At 38.8% G+C, this 22,337-nt stretch overlaps 1 protein-coding gene across 4 annotated transcripts in view; it reads right to left on the bottom strand.

The window, feature by feature from the left end:
• The window catches only part of CEP78 (centrosomal protein 78), a 35,332-nt gene extending 14,792 nt beyond the window's left edge, over positions 1 to 20,540 (bottom strand). The window contains exons 1-11 of one of the 4 annotated variants that reach the window (XM_006074412.4): positions 19,979 to 20,538; positions 15,508 to 15,680; positions 15,344 to 15,416; positions 14,033 to 14,136; positions 12,064 to 12,238; positions 9,540 to 9,653; positions 7,085 to 7,149; positions 6,683 to 6,806; positions 4,431 to 4,566; positions 2,969 to 3,014; positions 1,217 to 1,345 (exon numbers count right to left, since the gene is read on the bottom strand). In XM_006074412.4, the coding sequence (XP_006074474.1) occupies positions 1,217 to 1,345; positions 2,969 to 3,014; positions 4,431 to 4,566; positions 6,683 to 6,806; positions 7,085 to 7,149; positions 9,540 to 9,653; positions 12,064 to 12,238; positions 14,033 to 14,136; positions 15,344 to 15,416; positions 15,508 to 15,680; positions 19,979 to 20,231 (1,392 nt within the window). In that variant the 5' untranslated portion in view covers positions 20,232 to 20,538. Of the gene's footprint in view, positions 1 to 1,216; positions 1,346 to 2,968; positions 3,015 to 4,430; positions 4,567 to 6,682; positions 6,807 to 7,084; positions 7,150 to 9,539; positions 9,654 to 12,063; positions 12,271 to 14,032; positions 14,137 to 15,343; positions 15,417 to 15,507; positions 15,681 to 19,978 lie in introns of all 4 variants that reach the window. The other 3 variants (XM_006074414.4, XM_006074415.4, XM_044939978.2) reach the window with 3 other exon arrangements.
• Between the last annotated feature and the right edge of the window lie 1,797 nt (positions 20,541 to 22,337).

Here is a 22,337-nt window from a genome sequence, read left to right as displayed (position 1 = left end):
AAATCTCTTGATTGTTGTAGGTTTATATATTTAAACACTTTGATACCATCATTTTAATGTCTTGTTAAAACAAAGAAGAGCTGAAAGGGTTCTCAGAGCATCCTGAATCTATTCTGTAGTCACAGTTTATAAAACTTCTTGGTCTTCCCCAATGTCTACAACTGCTTTTAGAATATCAATACAACATCCCGACCTACTGGTGAAGGAAACGAATACAACACATCTAAAATGACAACGAATGTGGGTTAGCTGCCTAGGGTCCTGTCTTACTCTACAACTTACCAGTAAACCGCTTATGTGCTACACGTGCTACCAATTGTAGGTGCTCATTTATAAGATGAAAAGGGGGTAATTCTACATGAACTACAGATTCCTCCTACTGTAATATTTCATAATAAAATTTCTCTATATTATCAGTAATTTTAACTAAAAAATTAAAATCTTAACTTTTTCTTTTAAAAATCAAATAGTAATTTCCGTTGTCCTTTAATAATGGGCTAGTTCAAAATTTATCAAGATTCATACTAAAAGAAAATCATACTAAGTAATTTTTAAAAAATTAAACACAAACTTTGTAGCACAATAACAAGGTGCCCTCAAATCGTGTTTCCCTTATTTACTACAAATTATCAGCTCTGCATTTAAGTTGAAATAAAATTAATATATTATTTGGAAGAGTAAAAATTTCTTATGAAGATCAATTTTTCTTTTCTGTCCATACAAAGAGAAGTATGGAATGACATTGGATGTCAGGTTTATTAGGCAATATAATGGAGCTTCTTGCTGTTTTATTTTTAGGAAAGGAGAATATCAATATTGATACATTTTTCAACTTTTCATTAAAAATGAGGTCATACACCCCTCCTATAAAAAGAACCATCAATTTTCTCATCTGTAAAACAAGGGCACTGAATCAGCTGACTACATTCATTCAGAACTCAATTCCTTCAAGTTTATCTTAAAGATTCTCCCTATATCTAATATTAAGGTTCTAAAGAAAAGCAAATATGTAACTAGTGACATGTTTTGATTGTTTATTTCTTAGAGTTCAAATGTCCACCATTCACCTTGGTCTAAGCTAAGTTCAAGGGGATACAACGCAGACAGGAGGGGAAAACAGAAAGCTCCCACACACGTTGTCAAGTATTGCAGTCAGATGCAACCAATCTGTTTGAAAAATAATCTTCTCTGTATCTTTAAAGTGATAACTTTATACCTGCAATGCTTCCTGTTTCAAATTGATTTTCTCTGGCTCTTCCTGAACACTTTCTGTGGAATCATCGACCTCTTCGATTTCTGAGGAGGAAGGACTCTCTATGGTCACAGTCACAGGAAAATCTGATTGCTTTAAAAAAAGAAGACAAAATTGTATAGAAGACAACATGAACAAGATACCAAATATCCAAATATTAAAGGACATTTAACACAAGCGATATGAGGTCTCAAGTCATTACTTGTAAATGTCTCCCACTGCTCCTTAGTCTAAAACAAGCAATGACAAAGTAAAATTATAGTAACTTATTTTTGCTATGTTACTGTACAGACCTCTGGTGTACATGGTTAGGATTAGTATTTGGAATTGTCTGTATTATTTTATTAAGTTTCTTTCACAGAAGACAAGTAAGGAGCCAGGGTAAACATTTCTTCTCAGATCACCTTTATACTGCAAACTAGAAATTTATTCTTCACCATCAGACACAAATAGTCTGGAAGAAAATGTAGTTTTTAGGAGGACAATTCATCAGTAAGGGGACTGGTAAAGAATCAGAAGAATAATTAGAAAGTCAACATATCTAAACTGTGAATAATAAACAGAATTTTTTAAAAAATTAGTCACTCCAGTATTTTTGCCTGGAGAATCCCATGGACAGAGGAACCTGGTAGGCTATAGTCCATGAGGTCACTAAGAGTCGGACACAACTGAGCGACTTCACTTTCACTTTTCTCTTTCATGCAGTGGAGAAGGAAATGGCAACCCACTCCAATGTTCTTGCCTGGAGAATCCCAGGGACAGAGGAGCCTGGTGGGCTGCTGTCTATGCGGTTGCACAGAGTCGGACACAACTGACACGACTTAGCAGCAGCGGCAGCAGCAGCAGTCACATATACATACACAACTAAAACTGACCTATCAAAACTTTCATTTTCTCATCATCCTTAAGTCAAAACTAGTGTAATTATAATTCAATTCTCCTATTGAGCTTCACTGCCACTGGAATGTTGTTCAATAAACTTCCATTTAAAAACTGACCTGGTCACAACCCCTTAAAAGTCTATAGGTCAAAAGGATGTGTGTTAGTTTTATATAACTATGCAGAAGACAACTCACTAGGATATCATTCTGACAAGCCCTGCAGGAGAGGAAACTCCCATTGGTAGAATGAGGCATGCACCCCTCTACCAGACATCCAGGGGCAGAACTGACACCCAAGGTGCTCGTCTTTTAATCTCAGCAGAGCAACTACACAGTCTCCTAAGAACACTGGCAGGATTAGCTTGCTCCAAGGCCATGAGGCTGTAAAAGAAGGCAAGTATGCAGCCTTGGTGAGGAAGAAGGAACGCTCAGAGAGCAGAGGTTTGGGATATGTCGCTTCATATTGGCTTGAAAATCAGCAACTTGTACAGACAGCCCCCAAACAACATTTTCTGAAAACACATGAACACTCTTGGGTATGACAGCTCCACGTAAGGGGTTAGAAATTGCAATTAAGTTCGTTCTACTGGGTAACCACTGACTTGCGGACTGGAGAACCCACTTCCTTGTTTACAGACATAACCACAAGGTTCCCAGTGTGCCATATCCATACAACTACACAGAGGCAATGGGAGAATGACGAGACAGGTTTTAAATGGGTTTATTTCAGAGAGGGAACTGTTTTTTTAAGGCTCTGTTCAATTTAAAAAGTAAAGAGTATGATCTCCCACCCTTCCCAATTCAACCCCCTGTATACAATATAATAACCACATACCTGCAACTGATTACACACATCACGAGCTTTGATTAACGGAAAACCCCTAAAAAGATATTAACAAAATGAAGTTATATCTTGATGTACACACATCACCAGTTAATTGCATTTACTATAAGTTTTTAGTATCATGTACAATATCCACATAGATTTGTATATAAAAATAAGTCAGCTCAGAACAAGGACCTGGAAGGCCTCTGCTATGAAAAAAAGTGAACAGAATTTAGCAGACCTGCTTTGTGACAACTCTGTGAACTGCTGAGAGGCACCTTTGGTTTCTACATTCAGGGTGGTTGAGATTTCAGTCTACCTTCTTAACTGGTGGTATGAATCGTTCTCTAATTTACAACTCCTTGTGATGAGGATGGGCCTGAGATTAATAAATGTCTTAAGAAGAAGATATGAATACACAAAGCTCTTAAACTAAAGTGCAAAGACTGGGAATTCAACATTATAGTTTATGCTTTAAGAATCTATATTACCATTTGCAAAAGTAGTCAGTTGTCCAATGGGGATTATAAATATCAACTAAATGTGAGCAACTGAACAGGTATTTTACACAGTAATTACTTACTTCAAGTACTATTTAAAATCAATTCTCTATGTTTTCTTAAGCAATTGTTAACACCGAATTTCATCAGTGTGCTCAGATGCTCAGTTCTGTCTGACTCACTGTGATCCTACAGACTCTAGCCCACCAAGCTCCTCTGTCCATGGGATTTTTCAGGCAAGAATACTGGAGTGGGTTGCCATTTCCTCCTCCAGGGGATCTTCCCAACCCAGGGACCAAACCCACGTTTCCTGCATCTCCTGCGTTGCCAGGTGGATTCTTTACCACTAGCGTCATTCTAACTTCATGAATATTACCAAATAAGTCACTTGAAAATAACCTAGAGCAATTTATTTCGTCTCGCAAGCCTAGACCTATAGTTGAAAAATTTTACTCACAGCTCTATGACAAAATTACTATGAACTTATCCCTTGGATAAGTAATCAGCTAAAGCTAGTTAAGTCTAGTTTGACAAACTAAATCTGATTTACTGAACTAAGCTGGTTGATTTAGATTAGTTCTAATCCATATTTCTCATCCAGTCTGCATTAAACTATTCCCATGCCTAAAATGTCTTTTTTCCCATTCCTACAGATCCAAATGTCTACTTCTGTACTGTAGGGCTTGACTCAACTACATCTGCCTTTACTGCAACTTTTCTCATCTGCACGATTGGAGAGAATTTTAGTCTCCTCAGGACTCCCATGGGGTTACCTCTGTTGTGACACTTGAGAAACAACTTCAAACTCCCAATTATTTTTTGTTTTTCTTTCTTAGAGGACTCATTAGGCAGAAGCCATGTGTGAGTTATCTTTCTTTCTCTATAGAAACCACCAGAGACCTCTCACATAATAGAAGCTCCAAAATAAAGAATTTGAAATGACTAAAAGACAGGGAATGAAAATGCTCTACCTGTTCCTTTTTGCACGTTCTGCAGTACGCCATGGCAGGAAACCAGACACACCAGGCGGCAGAGGTTCAGGAGCATAAGAATCTTTACCAGTGGAGTGCTTCTTTCCATTACTCACAGGTTTCTTTGTGGCCAATCCTATGTTTGAGAAATCATGAAAAAGAAGGAATCAAATGCACTAAAAGCCTACAGAGCAACTATCACATGCGTACACACTGAAAGGAATAAAACAGGCGCTTTACAACGAGGTCAAGGCCATTAAAAACAGGATTGTTTTGTAAAAATGTTATACATAGGCCAGCAATTTTTAAAAATGTAAGTCCACTACAGTAACAAGTTATTTTAACTAAAACAAAAGTACTGAGGTATGCAGAACATGCAAAAATAAATTTTTAAAAAATCCCAAAGAATGATACATTTTATGTATCATGCAGAGACACTCAATCGGAATCTTAGAACACCTTTGGCATTTCTGAATCCCAAGAATAGAGAAACATAAATACACCCATGACTTCTGCCAAATAAAATCTTTGGGATTAGACCAAAATTTAATTTTAAGATTAATTTTTCTACGTAAAAACAAATAAAAGTTATGACTGTATACAAGTTGCCAGGTGGTAGATGAGTCAATGTTACCCTCCTATAAGTCTGTTGACCTTCACTGTTCATTTGATTTCATACAGAAAACACACAAAAAAAGTGAAACCCACTGGATGAAAGAGTGAAATGTGGAGACTTACCCTACACTTCAGTACTAAAGAGTCAAGTATTTTTATAAGAAGTATTTGGTAGCAAAAAAGAGAATTACAAGCTAATATTTTCTTTAGAACAAAAAAATTCACATTTAAATGTTTAATTTGAACATTACTGAAAACAAACATCATAGTTAAAATGATTGTATTTATTCTTCAAACCTACTGTACTTTAGCAGCATTAGGATGGCGTGTAAAATAGAGTGTATGTGGTGATACAGGACAAATGTTTCATTAGTGTAGCTTACTGATAACCACCACATGATCCCGTGTGATTTCTTTGGATAAATTTACATGCCTCAAAATACAGAGGGGCTCAGTTCATTCTGGGCTATTTTGTTTTTTAACTTAATTACATTCAAGAAAAAAAGTCTATATGCACATGGTTTGTATGTGTACACCTTTACTTGCAGAAAGTAATGCAAATATATTTGTAATTAAAATTTTAAAAATTACATTTGTCTCTTTAGGAGATAAAAACATTTCTGATAAAAGCCCCCATCTTTTTAAGGCATACATAATTACATTGTAGATGGGACACAGTTTACACAGCTATTTAACTCCTATACTCACCTGGATCTACCTACATAGCCAGACATTGATTTGGCTTACCTCTATGTCTCCAAATAACTGAAGCAAATACAAAAGAAAAAAAAAAGCCCAAGAAATAAAATAAAATTACTCTTAAAATAGCTCAGTGAGCTTGCAAACATCAGTTACATTTCCACTTTTTTAATCATGCTAAATTTTTAAAAAATTTGTTTTATTCTCATTCCATGATGCCCTATTCTATACCACCACATACTAATGTTACAGAATTTCTAACATGTTTTATATATACATGTTTTATTTACCTATATTTATATTTCTAATATTATAGCAAGTCAAATTAGCTATTTTAAGAATACTTTATACATGATATAAACTTTTAATAATAGTATATAATTAGTGTGATATAAAAATCTTAATTTCTTTTTATATACCATTTGATTGATTACTAAACTATTACTGTCTTAAAGTAACAATTGGCAGACAAATCATAAGCTATTTTTGATTTAATAAACACTTTGGACAACTTCTATTTAATACATTATTCTCTAAGCAAGCTGATTAATGGGGAATCAAAATCATACATCTTTTAGTAGGAAAAAAAAAAGAAGTTGTATTTCTGAAGATGCTTATAATAGCTTATTTCAGGTTATTTCCAATTTTTCACAAAATTTAAATTGCAAAATACTAGAAGTAATCATCAACCAGGAAATATTGTCAAAATAACAAACCTTTTATGAAATGTAAACAGAAGTAACCAACAGAAGTTGGTTAATATTAACATCTCTTTAAATTCATTTATAATTTCTATAGTCTATAAATTCTCATAATACATATCAAGGCAATTATAATCCTATTAATAATATCTATGTGGTTAATACTGGCTGTTTTAATTTCAGCACATTGGAAAACATAAGGGCTATAAGTTCTAGTAGCATTAAAAAAAAAGTTACCAATTCTAATAGTAGCTTTTCCTTTCCGACTACCTCCCAAAATTATGGTTCTCTTTTTCTGTCTAGCAGCTTTGGATGGTTCCTTCACTGGTTCCTTCACCGACGGAGAAGTTATCCATTGGTACTGAGAAAGAAATAATAAATATGCCATTTAGTTACAGATAATTTATGAAGGTTTGATCTTAATTGGAAATTAAAATATTTTAAGTTAATAAAAGGTTTCTGACAGCATTTCTGGGAACCTGAATTAAAGAATTACGCAATATTTTCAAAAACAGAAAAGCCATTTGATTTGACTAAAAACTTAGTTTAAGATGGCCGTAAGTATCCTTATAATTTTTTTTTTTAAGAAAGAAAGACATTAAAATGAAATTCTTTCTAGAAGACTAAAACATGTTGTACCTCTGACTTGGCACTTCTTCCATTCTGGAGAACTTTTTTGATAATGGCTTTCATCACAGAATGATCTAAAGTAAAATAAATTGAAATGAGAGTATTTATTTCCCAATGAGTAGCTATTTCCATTTAAAAACAAAAGCCAACTAATTACTGCTTTTCCCATAAAATTAAATATGAAATCTTCATTATATAATATATACCTATTTCTCCCTTTGTATATTCTAATTTCTTCTTCAAAACCTAAGATGCCATCTTGCAGACTGACCCCAGTGGCTACTATTTGGGTAGCAGCAAAGGTCAAATTTAAACACTTCGCATCTAAAGTGGCATTGGGTACCTTTGAATAAAAAGCAGAGTCTGAGAAGTGTCCAGACACTCAGATACCTCAAAGGTATCTAAAATATCAAACCAAAGTCTCGATATTCCCTCAAAAGCTGCTCCTCCCATCAGCCCCCTTCTAAGTGGTACCATTCAGTTGTGCACATAATCATCAAGGACTTGACTCTCTGTTAATACCTCCTTCATACCCCACATCTAATCCATCTGCAAAGCCTGTTAGCTACACCCTCATTAATACAACCTGAATTCAATGGCTTTTCACTTGCTCCAAACTTCCAAGCTAAGCTAAGCCATAAACATCTCTCATTTGGATCACTGAGACAGTCTCCTAACTGGTCTCCCTGTTTATCTTCTTTGCCCCAGCCCCCCAAGTCTATTCGCTATGCCAGGGTCATCTTCTTGAGACATTATTTAGATCATGCCTTTTTCCAGTTCAAAACACTCTACTCTTTTAGAATAATCCATCTGGTCCCATCACTTCATGGGAAATAGATGGGGAAACAGTGGAAACAGTGTCAGACTTTATTTTGGGGGGCTCCAAAATCACTGTAGATGGTGACTGCAGCCATGAAATTAAAAGACGCTTACTCCTTGGAAGGAAAGTTAAGACCAACCTAGATGGCATATTCAAAGGCAGAGACATTACTTTGCCAACAAAGGTCCATCTAGTCAAGGCTATGGTTTTTCCAGTGGTCATGTATGGATGTGAGAGTTGGACTGTGAAGAAAGCTGAGCACAGAAGAATTGATGCTTTTGAACTGTGGTGTTGGAGAAGACTCTTGAGAGTCGCTTGGACTGCAAGGAGATCCAACCAGTCCATTCTAAAGGAATGTCCTGGGTGTTCTTTGGAAGGACTGATGCTGAAGCTGAAACTCCAGTATTTTGGCCACCTCATGCGAAGATTTGACTCATTGGAAAAGACTCTGATGCTGGGAGGGATTGGGGGCAGGAGGAGAAGGGGACGGCAGAGGATGAGAAGGGGATGACAGAGGATGGCATCACCGACTCGATGGACGTGAGTCTGAGTGATCTCCAGGAGTTGGTGATGGACAGGGAGGTCTGGCGTGCTGTAATTCATGGGGTCGCAAAGAGTCGGACACAACTGAGCAAATGAACTGAACTGAACTGAACTGATGTCTTTACTCTGGCCTTCATGACTTTACAAGATCAGGTCCCGGCTAGCTCCTTGACCTCATGGCATACCACACTCTTCCTCACTCAGTGCTCTGGCTATGTTGGCCTCTGTGCTTTTCCTTAAATATTCCACCCACCTACATGCTTGCATCCTCATTGTCCCCTTGTCCTGGAATGTGCTTTCCCCAGATCTTCCATGGCTTGCTCCTCTCTTCATTCAGGTCTCCACTCAAACATTACTTCTCTGGTAAAGTTGTCCCCTAGAAAGCATATTCAATGTAGGCCTACCTGCCCTCCTCACTCCCTTTACATTAAGATATTTTTTTACTTCCTACTATCTAAAACTATATTCCTCATCTGTTTACTCATTTCTACCTGAACTCCTTCAGTAGAATGTAAGCTCCATGAGGGCAAGACCTTGTCTGTCTGGTTCAGGGCTTTATCTCTGGTTTAGTGCCGAAACCCGTATCTGGTACACAAAAGGTATTAAAAAATTTCACTTGTTAAACTGACAAAGAAATAAAGCACTTGTTCCAAGAATTGCACAAGAAGGAAATAAGGTGCTTGGCAAAAGCAAGATTACCTAGGTTCACCTTCAGAGTAGAGCCAAGAATGATTTACAGTATAATTCACTTTAATTAGTAAATTATCTGCTAAAAACATAAGGGAAATGCAACATTTGGAAAGTGCAGCTGACCTTGAACAACACAGGTCTGAACTTTGTGGATCCAGCTACACAGATTTTTTTCAGTAAATATATACTACTGTTCTATTTGATCCAAGGTTGGTTGAATCCACAGAGGCAGAACCACTGACTGTAAAGTTATACCCAGATTTTCAACTGTGTGGGGGTCAGCACCAGTAACCCCAAGTTGTTCAAGGGTCAACTGTGTAGTTAAACACGTTAGTTTTTTTAAATTGTCAATACATTAAAAAGTGCTTTTGTTTTGCTATTTAATCAATTTAAAAAAAAGTGACCACATACCAACAAGTGGATTTTTTCTTATATCCAGAACAACCAGAGTTCTATTGGTTTCAAGGGCTTTTAGTAAAGCATTTGCTCCTTCATTGGTGAGGCCACACTGCTGCAGGTCAAGTGCTTTTGGTGAAAAACAAAAAGGTCACTTGCTAACTCTATACAGATTAAACACATAGACAATTCTCATTTTCCCACATGTGGAAAAGTCCTGCATAAAAGCAGTCATAGCAGGTTTGTAATTTGGGGTACTGAAAAAACATAAAAATATATGCACACACACATAATGCAAAATCCAATTTAAAAACCTCTTCTTGGATGTACAATGATTACCCTGCATTTAGTACCAATAAATCATCCAGCATATTTTATAATTACAGAACTGAAGAATAAATTGCATATAACCTATGAGCACAAAACAAAACAAAATGAATCTCAGTTCATAATGAACAAGGGTAGTGGAAGTGAAAGTTGCTCAGTCATGTCTGACTCTTTGCAACCCTATGGACTATAAGTCCATGGAATTCTCCAGGCCAGCATCCTGGAGTGGGTGGCCTTTCCTTTCTCCAGGGGATCTTCCTAACCCAGGGATTGAACCCAGGTCTCCCACATTGCAGGCAGATTCTTTACCAGCTGAGCCACAAGGAAAGCCCAAGAATACTTGAGTGGGTAGCCTATCCCTTCTCCAGCAGATCTTCCTGACCCAGGAATTGAACCAGGGTCTCCTGCATTGCAGGTGGATCCTTTACCAACTGAGCTATCAGGGGAGCCCAGCGAGGGCAGTAGTGGCACATAAACCTCACAAGCAAAAACTGGTGAAGCTCAGCAACTGCACTGCATTCTATTGATCATGATCTTGAGTTCCAAATCACTCTTGAAACTGGTTAAAAGGGGAGAACAAAGTAGAAAAAGTATAATAACTGCTTTAGAATAAAAAAGACAAAGAAATCTAAGAGGATACAAATAACAAATTCAAAGAATATGTGAATAGAAAATACATGCTAAAAACCTATCATGAAAGGACGTTGGTCAACAACACTTTCTGTAAAAGGTCAGACAAAATCCAGGACAAATGAGCATGAATTCTAATAGTTCTGGGGCTGAACAACCTATTCATTTAAACCAAAGGTATCATCAGTACAAAAGCATAGGTATTAAAAAATACTAAATGAAAGGAAACTATCATTGGTCTTTTTCTAAAGTGCTATATGTCCCTGGGTTGGGAAGATCCCCTAGAGGAGGAAATTCAACCCACTTCAGTATTCTTACCAGGAAAATCCCATAGACAGAGGAGCTTGAGGGGCTTCAGTCCGTGGGGTCGCAAAGAGTCAGACACGACTGAGCAACTGACCACAGCATATATACTATTACATTAAAATAACTGGAATCTTTCAAAACCCCATGACACACAGAAATAGCAAGGTCAGACATGTGGATCTGACAGGATATGATGCAATCCTTACAAATTCTTACAACAGACAAATGGACACAGGGTATAATTAGCCAACTAGCCAAATTAATACAAACAGTCCCTAAATCTCACTAGTAAATCACATGAATACAAACTAAAATAAAATGTGATTATTCACCTATCAGATTAGGTCATCATGTAATAAAAGCTTTCAAAATCAGTATGCCCTTTTGATTCATCAACTCTCTAAGAATTTAACCAAAAGAAATAATCAGAGATATAAACCAGGATGTGTATGAGAACTGTAACTGAAAAACGGGACACAGCTTATATACAAGAGTGAATAAGCTATGTGGCATATTTATATAAGGGAACACTGAACAGTCACTAAAAATGATGCTATAGATGTAAATTATTGACTTGTTAGGATGCTCATACTTTATTAACTGAAAAAAGTCGCATAAAAAAGGGAGAGGTCTTCATTTTTGTTTAAAAGTGCTGTAAGCCAGTGTTTGTGAGGGTTAGGCTACAAATTGGCACAACATTTCTGAATGGCAGTTTAGCAATGTGTACCCAAAGTCTTAAAAATATCTCACACTTAGTCGGTCCACTTTTAGTAACTTATTCTACAGAAGTAATCCTGATGGACACAGAGATGTATATACAACATGTTCACATTGTTTCTGATAGGGAAAAGCAAATTGTCTAAATCTAATTGCAAAGAATTGATTAAACTACAGAACATCAATATGATGGAATACTACATGATACATCATTAAGTGAAAAAAGTAGGAATATGCAATAGCAAGTATATGACATTCTATTTTTGTAATCCCTAAGTGTATAAATACATTTATAGAAAGAAAAAAAAAAAGACTGAACATATATACACCAAAATGAATGGTGATTATGTCTGGGCATTAAGATTATAGGTAATTGCTCCCCTGTTACTCTGTATTTTCCATAAATAATATATACAACTCAGAGAAAGTTTAAAGGTAAAATAAAAGCTATTGAAAAAAAATGAGATTAAAAAAATAAAAATCGTATGGCAACAGTATCATGCCCAAAGCTAAGCACATCTAGTATGAAAAATTCAATATATTCAAGTTTAGAATTTACCTCTAAGCCATAAATCCTCACTAAGAGATTCGGCAAAACCACTTGCACCAAGGTCCCCAATGAGCGTGTTGCAGTTCAGAGTGATGCGCCTCAAACCAGCCATGCAGTCAAGATCGGGTCTCCTGTAACGAAGACTCTCAGCCCAGGTTTCTTCATGCCTTCTGATGGTCTGATACTTCACAGGTTGAATGGGAGGAAAGTCAGTCACTTGAATGAAGAAACAGCGTATGCCTACTGAGTACAGCTTATTATGTCAGAGATTTACACACATGTACGTGCCAAGCATATAGGACAGGAGAAGTTAAACAGTCAATTCTGCTTTAGGGATCCAGTGACCCAGATTCAAGTCTGTCAGTGATCAGACTCTAGCCACTGGATGACTGTTTTTCATTAGCTATATAAAGTTTGACAATTCATTTACAGTCTATGAATTTTATTTCCCATATCTGCCAACCCAGGGAATTAGTTCTAAATTCTGTCATTGCTGAGGCTCTAAATTTTATCATTCTGTCTTCCAGTGGTCTCCAAATACTTGACTGGGCACCCTCTAAGAAAAAATTTTAATATGCATCTTATTTATTAACAAGTTACATACATGAAGTTCTATACATATAATTCGTATACACTGTAAACGACACAGATATTTTTTAAATGATACAAAAGTAAATGGGTTCTAATATCTTCTTCTAACTTCTAAGGTATTACTTTAAAAACTATATTTACAAAATGGATCTCACATACTACTTCAGGTATACATACCAACTTTAAAGGCCTGGACTATGCAAATTCAGTTTGATGTGCCTTGATGTGCCGAGAATTTGACATTTAACCACTAGCATTATCTTAAAGACATTCAGTTCTTTATATTCATAAAATAAATTTTGTTAACAAGGAACTCTGACTTTAAAGGAAAAAATCTTATTACATTCTTGAACAAGACTCAAAGTTCCTCTGATACTCTAAAAGAAAAATCATTAGTGTCATTTTTCTATTAACAATAACTACACAGTGCTTATTATGTGCCAGGCACTATTTATCCAAATGAGTTCATTTAAACTTCATAACAAAGCACAGAGGTTAAGCAACTTGCCCATGGTCATCAGCTATGAAACTGGGAGAGATGAAATCTGAACCTAGGACATTTGGCTTCAGCACAGAAGCTCGCCACCATTTTCTATCCCAGGGATCAATGGATTTGCCCTGTATAGGTGCAAAGCATTTTTAAATGCTTTATATGTTTATATTTATATATATATATATATATATATAGTTTAATGTTTATAATTTAAATTAAAAAATTTTCAGCTTTGTGGGCCATACAGTTTCTGAGGCAACTACTTATCACCATGGGTGTAGGGTGAAAGTAGCCTTAGTTACCATGCAAACAATGGGTGTGGCTATGTTCCACAAAGCTTTCTTTACAGAATCAGGAGATGGGCTGGATTTGGCCCCCCGGCCATAGTTCACCTATCCTTGATCTGTACCATCCAAGTATTAAAAAGGCTTCATGTCAAATTATTAAATAATTTTAGGCCTAAACACAGTAAATATAACCACTATAAAGTTGTCAAGGCAGTATTTTTAAAACTATATTTAAGAGCTCTGAAGTAGTAATTTTTATTAGTTTCTAGACTATAGCAGCTAATAAACACTTCATTTATTTAAGTCTTGAAGACTATAATGACACAGTTTCTTCAAAGTATTACAATAAATGTTTTCAATAACTAAAAAGACATAAAAGTATTTAAATATTATTATGTAGTATATATATTAAATGTCTTATTTCTAAGATTAAGTGGACTATCTTTACTAAATGGAAGAATCTCAAACTGAAAACTGATCATATTCTTTCAACAAAACTAAAGCTGCACTCACACATATCAAAAGACAAAAATCACTGCCATTTGTATCAAAAAATTAATGTGCTTCAATCACATATGTTTTCATGAAAGTTTAAACATGAAATCACCTTTAAGATCTTGGCCATGTGATCTGCTCCCTGCCATGTCAGATTACACCCCGTGAAGTTGATTGTCTTAAGAGTGACAGAGTTCTTTATACCTTGACAAACAACTAAAAGAAAAAACAAAAACAACAACAAAAAAAGAAAACCACACACACAATAAGATGAAGAGCCTATATATTGGTCAAACTTGACTTATTTGCTTTTCTTGAGTCAACTGGAGGTTTATAGCTAGATTCTTAAAATCACTGTTGCCAATCCTCCCCAATAGGTAACTGACTGATAGGTGCATTCTAAAATAAGTCATAACGAAGTGCTAAAGTGTTCCAGTTTACAGCAATAGTTTAATTCTGCTGCTGCTGCTGCTGCTAAGTCACTTCAGTCGTGTGCGACTCTGTGTGACCCCATAGACGGCAGCCCACCAGGCTCCCCCATCCCTGGGATTCTCCAGGCAAGAACACTGGAGTGGGTTGCCAGTTTAACTCTACTTAGATACTAAAACTGAATACACTGAATACTGCAAACTTTATTCCTCACCACTCAGTTAAGTATTATATACATTTTAAGACACATGGGAAAAAAAGAAAAACCTAAAATGCATAAGACTCTTCTTACTTTTATTTCCAATGATATATCCCAATTTTCAATCAACAATTTAAACGTCAACTATAAACTCAGAATCTTATTAGGTATTATGCAATATAATACAGTAATATAAGATAGACGATCTCAAACTCTGTTCCCTGAAATTGAAATGCAGCCCACCTAGGCCCTCCAGGCCAGTACTGGGCACAATGAACACCCACGGATGCTTCAGGACCCCGGCAGTCACCTTCTTTGTGATTACTTCCATGATACACCCCTGCCAACACTATTGAGTTTGCTCGCCTTTTAAATGCTCTTACAGTACTTTGAATATATCTCCTACTTTAACACATTCCGCAGTGCATTATAATTATTCCTGAAGATGGATGTTTTAGCCATTTAAAGATACAGATTTTTTTTTGCTCTTGACATCTTGTAATTTCCCTCCCCATAATATTTCTTAAAGAGAAACCACAAAAATATAAACAAACACAAAAAACAGAAAATACAAAATGTGTGGTTTGGGGCTTAATGCAAACTGAAGTAAAATTAGTGCTCAGAGTATCCAGCATGACAGACTTCCATGGTACAAATGAGAACGGACCACAGTACGAGCAGGTACGGGAAACAATCCAGCTGGGGACAGCACCAATGAAAGGTAGACAGGAATCAACATGGGGTGCAGTGAATCACAAGACCAGTCTGATGGGAAAACTCAAGACTGACACTCACTTTCTAAACCTCCATCTCCAATCGGACAATTCGCAAGAGACAGGTGCACCAGAGTGGCCGATTTATTCAATCCCTTTAATGAGGAAAAAAAGTTCAAAATTTTATTGGTTTAGTTTCCCCCCAAAGCAACTATCAAATGTTGGCAGGACTCGCTGAAGGCTTACCTTTGTCAACATCGTTAAGTCTCTCTCTCTCAGAACTAGCCCATTTAGCTCCAGGTTCCTTAGCGCACCTGACGCACTTAAACAGCATTTAAGAGCTTTACACAACTGGAAAGTCACGTCTTTATTTCTTATTGCAGGAACACGACTTCTGTAAACTTTATTCCTGTCAGAAGCTAAAGCAAAATTGTTGTAAAATGAGTGACTTCAACCATACATTTTATCATCATTAAAAAGCATCCACTCTGGGCTAAGAATTAGAAATGACTCCTGCCCTTTAAACCCTCTTTAAGGATGGACATATGTAAACTCAAAATTTTAACTACATGAGACATAGAAAGATAATCTATATGTACAGAGGTTCCTATGGAAGCAAAAAGTTGTATCTAAGTGATGGCTTCATGATCACCCTGAAGCTGAATCTAGAAAGATGACACTACTTAGAGATGGACAGGGAGAGGGATTAACTGCAGAGGGAGCACCCTTGTGAAGACATTCAAACCGGACACCTGCTGGGCACTGTAAATACTGCAGGTGGGGACGTAAAAGGCCAGGGGTACAAGTGGGAGAAGAAACAAATTAAAATAGAGACGTTGTCACTCCACTCCAGTCTCAGGCCACCACTGAGCTGCTTTCTGCCACTATAGATTAGTTTATTTTCTGGGGTTTTATAGATGAAACTATTCAGTATGTAGTCTTTTTTTTTTTTTTTTTTTTCCTGGTCTGTCTTTTCTCACTCAGAGTAATTATTCTGAGAAACCTGTATGCAGGTCAAGAAGTAACAGTTAGAACCAGACATGGAACAATGAACTGGTTTAAAGTCGGGAAAGGCATACATCAAGGTTGTATATTGTCACCATGCTTATTTAACTTATACACAGACTTACATCATGCTAAATGCTGGGATGAAGTTCAAGCTGGAATCAAGATTACCGAGAGAAATATCAATAACCTCAGATATGCAGATGATACCACCCTTATGGCAGAAAGCAAAGAGGAACTAAAGAGTCTCTTGATGAAGGTGAAAGAGGAGAGTGAAAATGCTGGCTTAAAACTCAATGGCATCAGGTCCCATCACTTCATGGCAAATAAATAGGGAAACAATGGAAACAGTGACAGACTTCATTTTCTTGGGCTCCAAAATCACTTAGGATGATGACTACAGCCATGAAATTAAAAGATGCTTGCTCCTTAGAAGAAAAACTATGACAAAGCTAGATAGTGTATTAAAAAGAAGAGACATTACTCTGCTGACAAAGGTCTGTCTAGTCAAAGCTATGGTTTTCCAGTACTCATGTATGGATGTGCGAGTTGGACCATAAAGAAGGCTGAATGCCAAAGAATTAATGCTTTTGAACTGTGGTCTTGGAGAAGACTCTTGAGAGTCCCTTGGACTGCAAGGAGGTCAAACCAGTCAATCCTAAAGGAAATCAGTCCTGAATATTCATTGGAAGGACTGATGCTGAAGCTGAAGCTCCAATACTTTGGCCATCTGATATGAAGAGCCGACTCATGGAAAAGACCCTGATGCTGGGAAAGATTGAAGGCAGGAGGAGAAGGGGATGACAGAGGATGAGACGGTTGGATGGCATCACTGACTCAATGGACAGGAGTTTGGGCAAACTCCAGGAGATACCAAAGGACAGGGAAGCCTGGCAAGCTGCAGTCCATGGGGTCGTAAAGAGTAGGACATGACTGAGCGACTGAACAACAACAATTATTCAGGCTGTTGTGGATAGCTCACTCCTTTTAATTGCTGGGTGGTATTTTGTTGTAAGGACATGCTAAAATTTATCAATAAACCTACTGATGGACACTTAAGTTGTTTCCACTTTGGGGCTACTGAAAATAAAACTGCTCTGAACATTTGAAAATTAAAAAAATAAAATAATAGAGATGTTGGCTGAAGCAAGTCTGGGAGAGAGTATGGCTTTTATACCATAGGGCTGGGGCTACCACTGGCTCAGTAAGGGTGCTGCTGCTGATTAGAAAAAGGAGCCCCGCTACTGAAGGACCAGTTAGATAAAGGGAATGACTAGAAAAAGAATCCTTCCACCGGGCCAAAGAGCCCCATGAGGCTTGGCAGAGCACAGTTCAGATTTCACCCCTCTGTGCAAAACACAAGCTGTGCAACTAACATGCAATAATCCTGTGTGGGAAAGCTATTGCAAGCATTGTTTTAAACATATCTTTTTATTTTAGAACATCACTCAAGCTGAGTAGGCAGATGGACTTAGACAACTAAGCCCAAGGGTAGCAAAACCACCTAAGTGCTTCTGCAATAGTCCAGGCAAAATGTAATAATATGGATAAAGAAGCAAATTTAGGAAGAGGCCAAAAGCTAGACCCACTGGATGCAAGACATAAAGTTCAGTGAAGGAACTATGAAGAGAATTTTTTCTGCCATATATTTTTCTTATATTCAATGCAAAATATTAGGGAAAATTAAGTACAGTGGCCTTTAAAGTCCCTTTCAGCTGTAATTTCTTTTGATTTTTAAGTTATTACTCTGGTTAAGTAAGTGCCTTCAGAGGTAAGCAACAGTTCCTACACCTGAATGGGATGCAGAGAATAATCTGACTTCCTTTCACCAGGGGATGAGCTGAGCTGTCCTTGGAGAAGAGGTAACAGATGGTGTGAACCCCAGATTCTAGAAAAGGGCCAGGTACGTGATAAGCATTCAGGTTTTTAAAAACAAATCATTTCCTCTCCTAGATCTACACACATCTCCTCTGCCAGCTACTTTCTCTAATTCATAAACATTCTCAGGTGTGTCCACTTAAAAAACATCTCAGAACTATAACTCATTTTATCTTCTTTGTGCATAACCTCATGCCTTCAAACACCTGTCCTCCCCAAAACCCAGATCTATACCTTGGGCCCAGACCTGTTTACCAGTTGGCTCTAAACCACTGAAGATGAAGTAATATCCTCCCCCCATCCCCACTCCCTTCCTAATGTGCTCTGTATCTCTCAGAAAGATGTGGCTTTTCACCCAAGCTTGCTGCCTTCCTTTATCTAACTGGTCACTAGGTCCCACCCATTCTGAATCATTGATCTCTAAAATCCAGTCCAACCATTTATAACTTAATTTGGACCCTTAGATTCAATTCATCTGCATCCAATTAACTGCCTTTCACATGGAGGTCAGAGTGAACTTCTAAATCAAAAGTCCATCTCATTGTTCTTAGTGTTTCCCACAGTCTTCAGGATAAACAACCAACCTTCTGACAGGACAAACAAAGCCCCTTTCTGTCTGGCCCCACGATATTTCCAGTATCAATTCTCATCTCTTTCCCAAACCCTGAGTTCCACTCTGGTACCTTAGTTTTGCCATATTTTCTTATATTTCTCAACCTCTGACACAAACTACTCCCTCCTGCCACCCCAGAAGCTTCTACATATCCTTAGAAAGGATGGTACCGCCTCCAGAAACCTACTCTGAACCTCTTCTTCCAAGATTCTGTGCATTGCACAGGGGAAAGGTGGAGGGGAAGGATAAATTAGGAGCCTGAGATTAACCTATACACAGTATTATATATAAAATAGATAACCAACAAGAACCCACTGTATAGCACAGAAAACTCTACTTGATAACCTGTATGGGAAAAGAATCTGAGAAAGAATAGAGAGAGATACACACACACACACACACACACACACATATATATAACTGATCATTTTACTGTATACTTGAAACTACAATAACACTGTAAATCAATTATATGCCAATATAAAATTAAAAATTCAATTAAAAAAACCTATGCTCTGTAACTCCAGAACTCACTCTTTGAGAGTACTGACTACAGCGCTTGTATCTATCTGCTGCCTGGTACAAGGGGAGATCACCCAGGCAGGAGATGACTGAACTCATTCATGTGCAAGGGTACTTTACACACATAACCTGCCTAAATCTAAGAACCCATGGAAAAAGTGGTTGTTAATGTCATTTTACAAGTGTGGAGATTGCAGTTGAAAAGTAACCTGCCCAGGAAACAGACAGTATAAGCTCTGGAATTCAAACCCTAAGCAGCCTTCACATTTGTGCTCTTTCCACTATGTGATACAACTTTTTTTTTTCTCTCTCTCTCTTTTCTGAGTCCTGTCTCAATCAAAAGGAAATGAAGCTGGGATATATCAACTTCCTAATCTCTTTGTTCTGTACAAGGCAAAGTTATTCAATAGACCAGGTAACATCTGTCGAACAATTAACAAGGCTCCAAACTGTGCATTAACAGAAGTGAATCCTGCAACCACCACAGACACGCGAAGCCCACGTTAACAGATGAACACAGAGATCCTTAAGGCACTCGACCAGGGTCGCGGAGCCGGCAGGAGTCCTAGGCCGCATGCTTCATCTTCTGTACACACAAGGGGCACTGGGAACCCTTCCAGTACCCAGGCTCCACCTTGCACCATCTAGAACTCCGCCTCGCAGCGCGGATAGGGGCCCCTGAAAGACGGAACTACAAACCTGTTTCGCCAAGCCACGGCTGGAAGAAGCTCTTGATGCAAATCAAGGGCAGATCTTTATCATTCTTGAGGGTGCTCAGAAGCGGCGCCCAGTCAGCCACGCGGAGGCGGTCGGCGTTGAAGTCCAACACGCCCTCCCGCAGACAGGCGCGCACTGCGGGCAGCGGCACGGAGTCCTGCAGCGCGCACAGGTACTCATAGTGCGAGAAGAAGTCGGCCGCGCTGTCGCGGCGCAGCTTCACCGAGTCGATCATGGCCCGAGCGCGGCCGAGGGGGACGCAGGCTGCGGACACTATGCCCGCACCCCGCCTCGGGGCCCCGGGTCGCTACCCGGCTCCTGGGCGCCCACCGCCAGACGGCTCCTGCCGCTCAGCGTGGGCAGGAGGGGCGGATCCGCCAGAAGACTCAGTGCCCCGGGCCCCAGCTAGGTCGCCCCCTAGATGCCGCGTTTCCGCGCTGCCTCCCGCCCCACGGCACCAGCCGTTGGCGCCCGCCTCATAGCTCTCCGCGGCGCGGGACTGCGATTCAAGCCTGAGGGCGGGTGCACGAATACGTCAGCGCGCTCCCCGTGCGTCAGCACGCATGCCCCGCCTCCCGTGGGGACAGTGCCGGAGGATCAGGGGCGGGAGCTTCAAGAAGAGGGCGGTGCAAAAGGTAGGTGGTTTAGGGCATTCGGGAATTACAAAAAGCGTTTACTGGTCCAAATGAAAGTGAGATATGGTTGTATCAACGCATTTTACAATGGTCTAAACTCCCGGTAAGTGTCTGTGTTTGCACCACCCAAGAGAGGGAGTACACTCGGTAAGGATGCATGTACGGCTGAATGAGAGACACCTGTGGATCATTAAATCGTCATGTGTGTGTTAATTTCTGCAGAGAACTCTTCTCTAGTTTCTACCTACTTGACGCAGTTGTTGGCAAATGGTGACGTGTTCCATGCATTAAGAACATTATCGTAATTACTAATAATCATTTTGTTTCGAACTGATAATGATGACTATGTCTGGTAACTAGCACTTTGTGTGTCCTCAGAGTCGGACACGACTGAAGCGACGCAGCAGCAGCAGCAGCAGTTTAGTTCAGTTCAGCTGTTCAGTCGCTCAGCCCTGTCCGACTCTGTGACCCAATGGACTGCAGCATGCCGGGCTTCCCTGTCTATCACCAACTCCCTGAGCTTGCTCAGCTCAAACTCATATCCATCCAGTCGGTGATGCCACCCAGCCATCTCATCGTCTGTCGTCCCCTTCTGCCTTCAATTTTCCCCAGCATCAGGATCTTTTCCAATAAGAGTTCTTCGCATCAGGTGGCCAAAGTATTGGAGCTTCAGCATCAGTCCTTCCAATGAATATTCAGGACTGATTTCCTTTAGGATTGACTGGTTTGACTTCCTTGCAGTCCAAAGGACTCTCAGGAGTCTTCTCCGACACCACCGTTCAAAAGCATCCATTCTTTGGTCCTCAGCCCTCTTTATGGTCTAATTCTCACATCCATAGATGACTACTGGAAAATAAAAGTTTTTTATTTTTAAAATAAAATAGCTTTAACTAGATGGACCTTCGTTGGTATAGTTCTGTCTCCTAGACATAGTTTTAAGCACTGTTTTAGTATGAAGTCATCCAATTTTCCTTACAACTCCACAGAGAATTTACTACTGATTATGGTGGCTCAGACGGTAAAGTGTCTGCCTGCAATGCGGGAGACCCAGGTTCGATCCCAGGGTCGGGAAGATCCCCTGGAGAAGAAAATGGCAATCCACTCCAGCACTCTTGCCTGGAAAATCCCATGCACCAAGGAGCCTGATAGGTTACAGTCCGGGGGGTCGAAAAGCGTCGGACACGACTGAGCAACTTCACTTCACTTCACATCCACTTTGCAAAAGAAACTGAGGTATAGGAAGTTAAGTAACTTAAGAGGAAGAATTCAGACAGTTGGTGTTAGATTAACTATGCAAAGAGGCCGGTAGACTGAGGTGGCTCCAGTGGACTGATGTGGCCGTTAGACTCATGTGGCCACCTATAAAAACCAAAACCTAAGCCTATAAATGTCTCGGTTACAAAAACCAGTAAAGACAACCAGTCACAAAATCACCAACTAGGCTATAGAACGGTCGCAGATCAATAATTACTTTGCTTCTACCCTTTTACAGTAAAAATCTCTGCAGCTTCTGTGGGTGGAGTGCACCCAACCACTTCCAGTTTGGTGCTGCCTGAATTGAATCTCTTTTCACTCAAGTAAACTTTTAAAATTATAAATATGCCTCAGTTTATCTTTTAACATTGGGCTTAGACGTTGGATTCGTATCCAGTTTCTAGAACAGTGGTAGTCCTCTGATCAGGCCTTGCAGTTATGTTTACAGCATT

This window comes from Bubalus bubalis, chromosome 3 (assembly GCF_019923935.1).
Source record: "Bubalus bubalis isolate 160015118507 breed Murrah chromosome 3, NDDB_SH_1, whole genome shotgun sequence".
In the NCBI taxonomy this organism is placed as follows: Eukaryota; Metazoa; Chordata; class Mammalia; order Artiodactyla; family Bovidae; genus Bubalus; species Bubalus bubalis.
This window is presented reverse-complemented; position numbering and strand designations above follow the sequence as displayed.